Here is a 13,850-nt window from a genome sequence, read left to right on the forward strand (position 1 = left end):
CTTCCACCTACAAGTGAAGCAGCTCGTCAGCATATCAATCAGATCTAATTCTAGATCCAAACTTGGTTAGGAATGGATATACAACCTGAGAAATGGAAGTGGGTTTTACAGAACGAGATTCTGGAGCCGACTACATTATTTCCTGTTAGCGTCGGACAAACTATTGAATAGAATCTTCTGCAATTGCAAAAAAGGTTATGGCGCAAATTGTGAAAAGTAGGGTTACAATGCTCTAAAGTTTGTGGCCAGTGTCAAGGACAAGCATGCTTCATCGCTTCATAAAAACCAAATGGTTTTGATGGAGAAAGTGAACTTATTCCTGTGGTCCTTGAGTCAAATGTGAGGAAAAACGAGGATGACGTTAATGATCCGGAAATTGAATTTGGGCGACCAGAAGAGGACAACGACGAAAAAGAGTAATATTGAGACGCATGCCGACTGGTGATGATGTTCAGAGGTGGACCGAGTAGCTTCTGATACCATTCACTAGGAGGTTGTTCAAACAATTACATCGGTACAACATGGACCCTGTCTAAGTAAAAACGCATCTTGCATTTTACCTCAAAGGTCCTTATTTGACTGGACTATCTATATTGTCTGATTTTTTTTTAAATAGTGTATGATTCTCACATATGTTTCTTAAAATTGCAGCTACAGTACTATCACTTAAACATTAGAAAAATGAAAATGTTGCATCAGCAATATTCATCTATTAATAACACAGAAATGATTAATATCAAATATTTGTCTATAAAAATGGTTCCAGAAGATAAATAAAACGATAATTTCAATAGTTTATTCGTTAATAGTATATTTTAACTATATTTATACATTGGTAAGTGCATGACGGGTACAACGTTCAAACAATTTTATCACAAACACGCTCGTTCTGCGCATCCACGCACGAGAGATCACATGATTTAAATCTAGTGTGATATGCATCATGTGTGCGCACCTATTTCCGTACTTACATTTTTAATGCAGCAACTAAGAAGCATTGTAGTGAAACATGACTAAAATCGATCTAGTATCGCTTCGTAAAAGTTGATAAAACACCAATAAAATAATACACAGTCTTACTTCAATCTTTGGCAGTCTTCGAGGCGCACCTCACATTGTCATTCAAACTGTTATGATCACAAAATATATGGCATGTATCTAAACTAATTAAATCACGAAAAAAAGGTCGAAAATTCGTTGAATTTTATCGGAGCAATGAAAGCTACGAGGTGATTAAGCTCTTTAATGACTTTTTAATTATTAACTATGAGAAATTATAGTATGGAGCGTTAAAATTGTAATTTCTAAATGGTACGCTATTTATCAATTTATTCTCCAGTTAAATAAACACAAAAATATCAAAATAAATTAAACATATTAAGGCTCAATTTTTCAATTCACAATCATGACTATCATAATTTGCATATTACATAATTATACAATAAGTTGTCTCAAAAGTTTGTTTTTTATACAATTACAATTTGTGTATAATAAGATGAATAGTAATAACAAAAACAGTTTTAGTTAAAAATATACTATTCTATATTAAACATTCAATTGATTTCTAAAAGCACAATTAAAACTGTATTTTTTATAGAAATATTAACGAGACAACTTAATCAATCGTTAACACTCACAATAAAATTATAATTAAACCTATAATTACATGCAATGCATAACTATAGATTAAATTTAAGTATTACATCATGGCAGGGTGCTTCACAATATACACATAAAGTGGCAAAAAATACATTTCATTAATTTTATTATATATCGATTTTACTTTACATTTGATAAAGAGTAAAATTTACGCTATTCGGTAACAATATTGCGACTGTATTTTATTTACGAGTCGCGTCAAATATACAACATTGGTGTCGTACTTACAATTAACCGCATCTTTGCTATTTACTATTTTTTCCCGTGGACTACCATTATAACAATGGTCGTTTTCATATTAAATATACACTTATCATATTGGGACGCTATGTAAATTGTATCCGAAATCGGTAACATGCTTAGATAAATGAAGACTTTAAGTCAAATAATAAAATTAATCATAACTGAGATCCAAAAAGAGAACTTTACATCAACAACCCAATATTTCTAATACGCAGCGATTTTGATTCATCGCAGATGTTTTGTTTACATTACTCGTATTGTTTATTTTTACATCTATTCCCATTTAAGAGTGAACACATGGTCTAACGGCAAATTCAACTTGTCGACAGTCAATAAGTGAATGGTTTTGTTGTACGTAAAGTGAATCGGCTTATCGTCCAGGTACACGGCCGTCACTTTCTGGATGTGGCCCAAAACGTAGATTTTGTCCACGCACGGCACGCCGTAACCCCACAGGACCACTTCACTTTTTAGAGTGTTTGAGTACGAAGTGAAGTTGATCAGACTGTACTTATCCTCCTCGTGTGTGTCTGAAAATTAATAAATAATATTGGAAAACGTTCATGGATAATTTTGTTGCTATCCACCTGCAAAAATTGTGTAGCAACTTAAATAGTAGAATACTTAAAAATATACAGAATTCATATCACATGTGTAAATTACATAGTTTTGGATTACTGCGAAACTATTGTAATTCTCAGCATAATTCAAATAATCAATGTAATGCCCCAAATTCTCATCTCAAAAATAGGCAAATTTTTCGAGAAAATTATCATAACCTTTTTATGTTAAAAATTAAATTTGAATGAATATTTTGAAATGTTTTGCAATGGCTGCATATTTTTATACCACTGCATAGGAAAGGGTGGGTCTATACAAAAAGTTTTTGAGTCATTTTTAAAAAAGTACTGTGACTGGAAAGTGGTTAATTCCTATCAATTTGCACAATGGAATCAAGTAGTTTCAATTCAAACAAATACTAAGTAATGAAATCAAAGTATGTCTAATACCGTTACAAGAGCCATCGGTGCTTCACCCCATATAATAAAATCTGATTCTTTAATAACTTTATTTTTAATTGATAAATTACACATTGAATCTAGAAAAAAATTAAATGATAAATTAAACGCAGTACGGCATTTTACTCCATCAGGAAGCAGCAATGCCGCTACACCCGTCCAAGCGACAGATATGTTTTCTTAACGTGTGAATGAGGTTTTTATACAGGTAAGTTTTACCTGTTCCTCCAGGACCATCTATGAAAAAACAACTATTATTATCCGATACAGCGCTTGCCATTATTGCATCAAATGCAAGTTGTTCCGCATTCAAATTTTTCGCCATCTGTTCACCTAGAAGTAATTCTATATCAACATTGATCATATTTAAATAGACGTTGCCATTAGATTGTGGCAAGCTCTGCATTCTGCAAGAAGAATCATTAGTAGATGCTGTAAATTAAGAAGACATAGATCAATTGCAGCCTCTTTCGGAACTAAGCGTCCAAGTTTCTCCAGTTCTTTGAACATATAATACAAATAGAAGGATTTATAGTCACTGGGACTGAAGTGTGTCTAAAACTAATCTTACTTAAACTCTCGCCGTCGTCCCAGAATAGCGTTCCCTTGGCGTTCTGAGCCGGATCGAGAGCCACCAGCAGTTGCAGCGGCCTACTCCTAAGATTTGACGTGTTAATTGGACCAGTTTTCTTATCATCCGGCTCCTGCAGTGGCAATATGCCACCGCCTTTGATCAGCAACGTATCCGTCTCATTCAGAGTACCCCAGCCGGAGAATCCAAGCAGACTGAATGAGCCGAACTTGTACCACAGCACTTTCGGCAAGTAAGTCTTCACGGACGTGACGCCGGGATCCAGAATGGGCACGATCATGAGGTACGGCCCCCACATAAATTGCTGGTCCAAGCCGTACGTTTGATTATCATGAGCGAAGCTAAAAATTGATATATTTCAATATAATATAAATAGATTTTATTGTATCAAGTTAGATTGTTTCAAGTGAATTAGCTAAATTTTACATTAAAACAAGTATTTATTAGACAGACTACGTATATAACTTACAGGGGTGTTTTCTATTATTTTTAACATATTGTTTTGAACCTATACACATATGTTATTAACAAATTGAATTAACATTTACAAAAAATAATTAATAAAAATGCAATAGCAGAAGCAAAATATATCAAACTACGATATAGAGACGGGTATAAAAGGCCTGGTACAAGAACCGGAAGTTTAGAGTTCAATCCAAGTTCATTCTGTTCAGAATTATAAAATATATAAGTAGTACGTTAATGATATACTAAACTATATTTCATCCCCTATATTCCACTATATTTTTCCATTAGGAGGATGAAAAATCGTTATTTAAAGAATAATTTCATATGAAACGATCTAATGTTAAGAAAAAATACTCACTCGAAGAACACGGGTCGAGCCACAGTTTCTCCGTACATGTACGACCTGAAGAATAAAGTATACAGATACGGCAACAGTGTGTATCGTGCCGTTAAGGCCTTCTTGCTCGCCTCAACTACCATGGGACCCAAAATAACTGGGTCTTGTTCCTTTATAAAAATAAAAAATAAAATTTAGTTACGAAGAGCTAAGAAAAATTGAAGTACATAAAACATTCAACAAAAAGCTATTATATACACATGTATCCCTTCAATCTTTCTTTAATTACAAACTCATGCATTTAACTATACATAGGAACGTCATTTCAGCATTTTCTAGAGGGGGGCAAAAGTTGGCAAGTCATTTTTATAATATTTTCATTTTATTAAGATCCATAGTATTTAATTAAATAACATGTTTTTTTCTGGTCAAATTCAAGGAGGTCCCTGTTTAGAATCCACGTCAAAAGCAGTAGAAACGCTCGGTTATGTAGGGTTCATATTAAAATTTCTATAACAATATTACGACTTATAAGTGAGAATTATATGAAGCATAACTAAACCGAATTTTGACCAATAGGAGAGCGCAAAAAATAATTATCACTTTTCAGAAGTCAAAATTCACGTAAAAACCAATAAAATTGTGTTGGCGTTCCCACTGCAATGGCGTCGACACAATTTTATTGCTTTTGACGTGAATTTTTGACTTCTGAGAAGTGATAATTGTATCTGCGCCTTCCTATTATCCAAAATTTGATTTGAATATACTTTGACCGATACTCTCTTATCAGAAGTCGTAGTAACATCGGTAAGGATAGCTATCATATTTTTAAAACATAGTGTAATATAAAAATGCAGACAAACTATGGAGCAATATGCGAGATGCAACATCTGTCTGTACGTCTTGAGAGATGAGTTGGTTTAATTTGTATTTTGGAAAGTTTTAAAATTAAAAAAAATAGTTTTCGACTTTCATTAAGTTAGGTTTGGATTTGAACAACAAATGTATGTTTCATAACTGTCATATTACGTTTCATAGACATTTTAGAGCAGCATAGCGCTTATTAGTTAAATTATATTTTCGCTAGTAGTAATATATATTTACTAGTGAAAATGTATTTGGTTCACTAGTGAAAATATAACTTCTCTGAAAAATAAACATTCACTGTAACATTTAAATAAATAATGGTATATACCAGATAAATCATACATTCACTGATAAAAATTATATATCTACCAGTGAAAATGTATTTCGATATGATTTCACTGAAAAGACATATTTTAAAATATTTTAGGTATAGATTCGAAAGCGTTTTTTTAGATTTTTTTAAGGTATAATCCGAGAATTTCTGGTTTAGAATCAGGGACAGCATTTCAGCTTTTTTTAATATTTTTATTTCATTAAGATTTAATTAAATGACATGTATTTTTCTGGCCAAATCCCCCCCCACCCCTCTTCTCAAAATGACGTATCTGACTATACATACAATTGATTTATCTGAATTGTGATTTCTTGAAAATGGATAGAAAGCTCCCAGTTCCATCCACCGTCGGCATAACTCAGCTGTTGTATTACCATTAAATCCACAAATGTCAGATCCCATCATCGGTATACCAAATAAGCTGAAGCTCAACATTTCTATAAATAATTATATTATTATTATAAAATAGTAGTAAGAATCTAATATATAAATAGCACAAAACTCACGTGGAATGGTCATCTTCATATCATACCATTCGCTGAATATATCTCCACTCCAATGTCCGGCATATTTACCGAGACCGGGGAACGAAGATCTCGATATGATAAATGGACGTTTTCCTCTGATCTCCGTAAGAGCGCTAAAACATATTATAAATATAAGCACACTAGTGATCATCCCATAATAATTTTATATATATATATATATATATTACAAGTTGGTAACGACAGCTTCCGTCAATGAAAACAAATTGTGAAGATCAAAGTGTTCTCCTCCGAATTGCTTGGCGTCCATACAGATCGTTCCAGATTTCAATCCTTGCGCACCTCCTATGTTGGGCATGTAAGGAAGATCTTCCTTGAGGCATTCTCCGTGTAATGGACCAGATAAAAAGTTGGACGGTTCATTCATATCCTTAAATATACATAGTACAATAAGTATATGATAATTACTTAAAAAAATCATACAACTTACAATCCAAAGTCCATCGTAAGGAACATTTCTATGCAATATCGTCAACATTTCGATCCAATATGACGTGATGTTGGGATTTGTAAAGTCGGGCCATACAGTCGACGCTTTGTTCCACACTTTTCCGATGAACGGTTGATCAGAATTATTTTTAATGAAGATGTTCAAATCCAAGCCTTTGTCAAATGGTGGATAAGTACCAGGTAGTTCAGAAGCACTCACGCCAGGATCTAATTATACATATTTTATATTTATGCATATAATTTTAACTATGACAAAAAATGATTTATATTGATAAATTACCAATTAAGGGTATGTAATGCATGCCGGAATCGTGGACTTCTTTAACAAATTCCGGAAGACCCTTATAGAGTACATTGTCGTAAGTGAATACGTTTGAGTTATTCATATAATCAAAATCGTTCCATTGAACGTCCTAAAATCAAAAAATAACACAATTACAAATTTTAATAAGCAATGATTGACTTTAGTTAAAATACTCGAATAGATAAACTAACGAAAGGAATTCCAGCATTTCGTGTTCTGCGCCACACTTCCCTCGTTTTATTTACACTACCGTAATCATATCTAAAAAGAAAGCCACATTTCAATACATATTTATATAAAAGATCTTTATTAATGTATTTAACTCACTTGCAAAGATGGAAACCTAAAGACCAATAAGGAGGCATGAACGGACGACCGATTAGAGATGTGTATTGTGAAACTACACTTCCAGGTTCAGGACCCATCATCACCAGAAAGTTAAATATTCCACCGACGGTTCTAAAGGTTATCGCTGGCGCCGGTTGTAATATTACGTCTGTAAAACAATAATTTAACGGACTCTATAATAATCAACCGATAAAGATGTGTCAAACAACAGAACAATAAAACATGTATTTATTAGGTATTATTTTAAGAGATATGTGCATTTAAATAAATATTTTGTTCCATAAAACGAATTGTTTGTGTATTTATGTAAGGTAAAACTTCGGTTTTTTATCGAGTTATTCATAAGGTGTTCACTGTTCTGACCAATGCTTGACCGCTTGCACCTAATCTGTCCAACAGTAATGCACAAACAATTCATTTTATGGAACAATTATTTTATATATTGCCCATTTAAATTATCCTCTATTTTTTTAAATGTAAAAAATGTTCTTAAATTACCCATTGCGTTTGAATTCAATAGAAATACTCCATGACTGTTTCCACTCTTTTCCATGACCATATAGAAAGGATGACTTCCATATAGATTTCTCTGAAAATCAATATAAATAGTATACCTAAATTAATAAAATATTCATAAATAGATATATAAATTGGAATTAAAATACATTCTCAACAGGCGCTGTATCGTAATTGAATAACGTATATCTTTGCCAATCACTCTTGAGTAAAAATCGTCCCTGATGTTCGCCAATTCCGTATATATTACTAGACGGCAATAAGAAACTCATCTGTAAGAATCTATTGGAAAATATAAAACCGCCTATTTCTTGACTGTCCAATCTGCAAATTAAAATTTAGAACTTATAGTATATTATTTTAGAAAATAAGGCAATAATATACAGTACGTACACAACGGTGTTATCCGAGACTCGGATTAGTTTGAAACCGAGCTTTGATGCTTCAAGGATCACGCGATACTGCAAGCTACTGATCGACTTTGAAACCACGGGGATTTCTGGGAACGGTGGTTCGAATCGCTTTTTTTCTGCGTCGTAAATCTGAAAACATTAAACAGTACAAATTTCATCATTTTATTAATGTCATCAGTGAATAGAACAAATAGTAACGGACCTAGATTAGATCCTTGAGGTACTTTGTCAGTACTAATTTTTCCTATTATTCAAATAATAAGTAGTGAAATCATTTATGTATTTAAAAATATTTAATCCAACCTAAATCATCTGTTTAAATTATATTTATGCAACTCTTCTCCTTCAAAGACTAAAATGTGTTGATTTTGTGGATGAAGAAGTATGTAAGTTTTATAAATCGTACAAAAATATAGTGTGAAATGAAAAATTAAATTTATTTCTTCAACATAAAATTGTTTTTGGATTTTAAAAAAAATTAGATGGTGGTTCTACATTATGATTTTCTATTCATAAAAGAATTAATGGAATACATTGTTCCTATTTTTCATACTGTAAAAAATAATATGTTATTACCTTAATTTGTAGCATATTATCACTCAAATACTTGACGTTAATCGCCACCACATTAACGTCGCCAGGATAAGAGCTAGGAAATTGTTTTTCAAGATATGCCAACATTCCGTGGCGAGTTTCCGTTATGTTCGTATAATGATAGTTTCCATATCTCGTCGGATAGAAGCAGTAAGGCAGTCCGATAGACGATTCATAGTATGGCGAATTGATCTTGAAGCGAGTCACCGGTTTTTTAATGTTATGCGGTATCCAACAGCAGCCCCTATCTATACAAGTTTGCTCATTAGCTCCCGCCTCAGGAAGGCAATCGAAACGCATATCATCGCTCACGAGAGTGCATTGAGTGGACTCTGATATAATCGGTTTCTCAGTGTTTAGATCGATCGGAGACAAGTTCTTTTTAATATCCGAATCGTTACCTTCTAACTTCTGCTTATTATGCTTGATCGTTTCTGAAGCGTTTTTATTCTTTGTGCTCAGATTATTGTGATCATGATATTTAGGCTCGAATGGTATAGGATCGAGCCGCTCCAATTGCTGATGCACAATCACACTCGGCGAATAGTGCGTATGATGATTTTGGTTATGATGGGGATGAGCTCGTTCCCAAAGTCGGCGATAATGCTCCTCTCCCCAAGCTCCGCCGACGACTCCCCAGACACCCCACCAGACCACTACACACAGCACGCAAACGACAATCAAAACTAAAATCCCCGAACCCAATCCTGGTAATTTACCGCAAAAACTGTTATTAACGTATCTCTGCTCGGAGAATCGTTCATATTTCGATCCTCTCTCGGATGTTCCCTCAGAATTTTCCGTTCTTTTTGGCATGGTGTGTTTCATGCGATTCAAGAAGGCATATTTTCCGTTTCTCGGATAGAATTTACCATCAGTTTCTTCAGTGATAATGTTGGATTTAGTTCCAGAGTGTTTGGCGGTCGTCGAAGATAGGGAAGTTTCGCGTAGTTCGGTGTGAGATCCTTCATTTTTGGATTGAGAAGAGGACGTTTCGCCAGCAGCTCTCTTTTCGTAATATAACTGGTAGTTTATGTTGTCGTTCAGCGTCAAAGAATCACGCCCACTGTCGCTGAACGATTCAAACGAGGCGGCTTCATCATCGTTTTTCTTTTTTGATTTATAAGGTATTTTGGGCATACTGAAAAAGAAAAAAAAGTAATTGTAAGTATGTACAAAAAAATCAGTTTTGTTATTATTAGATCTACTAAATAAAATTCCTTGAATAGAATAGCATGCAATCGTAGGTAGGGCTTCCGAACCGATTCCGTGCGTTTTAAAAATAACCGAGTACCCTGTTATTTTTGACTGGTATATGGTTATTTTAATTTCAATATAACACTTGATTTCTCCATATGAAATATATATCTCACACAATTTTTAAAATGCAAAATTCTCCAGCTATTTTTCTATTTTTCAAAACCCATTTAGATTAAGCGAGTAGTGAGAGCGTTGCATCGAAAAGGAACAGGAAATCCCTATTTAATGATCCGATAGTATTGTTTCACAATGTAAGTTTTAAGACACATTTCGTTTTGACATCCTCAAACATTTGGCGTTTAACAAAAAAAATGGGAGTATTTGCTTAAAATGCACACAGCATACTCGGGGGACGGCAATACACAAAAAACGGCATTTAAGTCTGTTATTATTTACGGTCAATGATTTATGATCGTTAGTCTTGATCGCTTGAAATCCATCGGTTGATGGATAGCTCTCTAGTAAGAGATGTAAACAGATTTTTTTTAATACTCCAATGCAGTATTGATATCAATTACATAGAGTAAATTATTTGATTAGAAGTAACAAAAAATATTTATTCTTCACTTTTAAAATACGAAAAGAGCAAATTCTGCTTGTCCAATTAGGTGATTCATAAATAGAAGATTATAAAATTTTCATTCAAAATTATATAATGCTTTCAAGTTTACAATCCGCGAGAGTTGACAATGTTTGGCACTTCATAAAGTTTCTGTTAATTCTTTGACTCACAGTAGAAACACATTTTTGCTGTCAAAAATATATTGGGACAGGTGAGCCCTTTCATGTGTTTTTACGATAAGAAAATTGATATATTAAAATTATCCCACACTCACAGAAAAAGGCAAAACAAGAATGGTTCTGAAATATTTCATTGCCATTTTTTCCATCTTACTGTGGTTTAATCGTATAATTGAATCTTGTCCGTGGACTTTAAAATTTACATATTATGACTAAAATTAAATCTTTCTTAGATACAACTTTATAAAAATTACATTGGTTTAATATGCTGTATAATATAAGTTATCAAATTGTTTATCAGTTATTCTATGAATATTTTAAAACTGATTAATTTATCAACCATAATGGTTTTGTAACAAACAATATTTTTTTCCGCTGTTACATTTAATTTTGACGGTTGAAGTTTAGGACCCTCCCCCCCCCCCGCTCTTCTTACTTATATATTTTATTAAACCTTCGCTTTTTGTATCCCAAATGCAATTCTAAGTTTATCTGTATTCTGTAAATAAAATTAATCAATAAATAATATTATATAATTATACATATTCTCTTATAATATATTTATTTTTGCTATCAACATTCAAGTAAAATTATTGTAAACAATTCCTTCTGATTTCGTTGAGTGTTCTTTATATTTATCCATTTAGGATGATAATCAAAAATATAATTTAACATACACTAATTAATTTATTTTGTATTTAAGGAATTTAGTTAAATTTATTTGAGATGATAAACGAAGATATAATTGAACAAAGCATTACCATTTTATATGTGCAATAAAATGGTCAGTACTTTTAAAGGAAACGATCAGTAAATAATGAGTTAATTATTCATAAAAAAAAACAGTTTATATATTTCATATAATATTGAACACATTACAGCCTCTACGGTTTAAATTCCAGAAAACACTAATTTATATTATAAATATTAAGTCGGATCGTCATTTATACTTGATCAAATAATATATATTGTTTCGTTTAACCCTTTGTTTGATACGATACATCGCTTTTTTGATACTTTAGCGAAAATCGACAAATCCGACGTCATCGTCGAAAAAAGAATAAAATACATTTTAAATGTGATGTAGGGCATTTTCTTCAGGAGTAAATTACACTTCTTTCGAGTAAATAACATATATTTTTAAGTCTTTTAATATTTCGATATTTAGATTTTATGTCCAAAATGCTCAGCAACAAAAGGGTTAATAAAATTACTGGCCGTTTATCTACTGGCAACTTTAATTAATTTACTAAACAACATCACACAAAATTACTGAATCAATAAATACAGGCCTTAATATGGAACTAAGAAATGACAACTCTTGGAAGACTGATTCCAAATTATTACTTTTAAACCAAATGTAACATATAAAAGCAAGCAGTATTAGTCAGAATTTTAATACAGTTGTGGTCAAAATTCATATTAAAAGGTCAGAATAAATATAAATTAAATGGTCAGAATCATTTTTTTTCAGTTGGCAATGGTGTTATTGTAAAGTTTTGTTACTGCTGTAACGCTGGAAATTGGTACAAATGGTTGATCTGTAATTCGCATGTTGGCAGTTCATTATCAAGGTGTTTTAGGGTCAACTTGTTTGGTTAGGCTCGCAACTTTGTCAGATGTCAACACAACAAGCCAATCGTGCTTTCTGCCGTCGTTCTCAATACCTTTGCATCCTACATACAATTAAATAGATTCATTGAGAGTTATTCATGGAGTGTTCAATGTTTTGGTGGGGGCGAGATATTTTATAAGATTAATATAATAATTTAGTGTACATTTATATTTATAAAAGTTATATTTTTTTAATTCACATGATTGTACTATATTTTTATTCTAACCATTTTATATTTATTCTGACCCTGAAAAAAATAATTATGACCAAGATTTGATTTAATTTATTGTCATTTTTAAATAATGTTTAAATTAAAAAAAAAATATCATATAATTGCATTATTTCAAAAGCTTGTTCATCAGCGATATCTAAAGAGAAACAATGGTCATGAATAATTACTGAAATATCTTTGTTATTCGAGCAAGATAAGTCAAAACAATAAATTGCGGTCTATATTTGCAGTATAGAAAAACATTGCGGTTTTTTTTATATGCAAAACTCGTTTTATTGTAATAAAAAATCAATGCAATGACACTATGAAAAAGTCATTCTGGTTCGATGACCTCCAAAAAGCTCAAATGTCATTTGAAAACGCCGAAAATAAATAACGAAAAAAAAACACATACACACACGGCGCATTAAATAATTTATTTGGCGCATTATGGTTGCGCGATTACGACGATTGGCGGTTCGGATTTATGGCAAATGTGTACAGGCGTTGCGTGTTACCTGCAAAAGTAGCCCTTCAATAGAGCCGTCTAATTATTGACAGACAGACGTTGCGAACGACAGCAAAGAGATTCTGCGACTGTCGTATATGGCGCACCAGTGTTGCCACATGTCATTTGCACAACACAAACATAAACAATTTAATAAAAATATCGTTTTCTTTCATTTTTAATTATTAAAATAATAACAACATTAGAGTAGCAAAAAGTATTGAAATTATAAAAATAACAATGATTTTTATTATATTACTATTTTAAAACGTTACAAATACAACTAATTTAATTAATTCATATTTGTATTCTAGTGCCGTTGGAATACTCTTTTTAAACTTGCTAAAGGGCGGTGTTGACAACCCGTGCCGTAGAGTTCAGCGCTCAAGAATTCTCCTCTTGCACGAACTATCCAACTTCTCAACGAACTTGCTAAACACAAAGATGTTTTCAGCGATAGCTATATGTAACTAAAAAAAGATGTGGAATTGTACTGTTTAATTGTATAATTATTGTTTGTATAATGATCATCATGACGTTATGGTGGTCAGATTAATAATAAAAAAATACTAATTGTGCTATTTTCCTTATAATCTTACTTCGTATGTGTAAGATAAAAATATAAACAATAATTGAACCATTCTTCTATTGTTATTATTATATTCAATTTTATGACTTTTAAAAACTTTAATATTTTTAAATGAATTTAATTTTAGACACTTAATATAATTATGATCTTGAACGTTTTTTTTATTAATTTAATTGTATTAACATAATTTAACGAAATTATAAAATTATTATTAAAAAGCACTATACTCTAATAACT

At 32.0% G+C, this 13,850-nt stretch overlaps 1 protein-coding gene across 1 annotated transcript; it reads right to left on the bottom strand.

The window, feature by feature from the left end:
• Positions 1 to 785: 785 nt before the first annotated feature.
• LOC148237577 (lysosomal alpha-glucosidase-like) lies at positions 786 to 13,115 on the bottom strand. The gene is made up of 15 exons (XM_088204452.1): positions 13,035 to 13,115; positions 8,672 to 9,830; positions 8,076 to 8,224; positions 7,832 to 8,006; positions 7,665 to 7,755; positions 7,146 to 7,314; positions 7,010 to 7,079; positions 6,795 to 6,927; positions 6,495 to 6,721; positions 6,235 to 6,434; positions 6,026 to 6,159; positions 5,805 to 5,956; positions 4,340 to 4,488; positions 3,493 to 3,854; positions 786 to 2,432 (listed from the first exon to the last, which is right to left on the bottom strand). Exons 2-15 carry the CDS (start codon positions 9,827 to 9,829, stop codon positions 2,176 to 2,178), a joined length of 3,426 nt encoding a protein of 1,141 aa, XP_088060578.1. The 5' UTR covers position 9,830; positions 13,035 to 13,115; the 3' UTR covers positions 786 to 2,175.
• Positions 13,116 to 13,850: the final 735 nt, after the last annotated feature.

Source organism: Plectrocnemia conspersa, unplaced genomic scaffold (assembly GCF_051122295.1).
Source record: "Plectrocnemia conspersa isolate PC_06_02 unplaced genomic scaffold, ASM5112229v1 ptg000002l, whole genome shotgun sequence".
Taxonomy (NCBI): Eukaryota; Metazoa; Arthropoda; class Insecta; order Trichoptera; family Polycentropodidae; genus Plectrocnemia; species Plectrocnemia conspersa.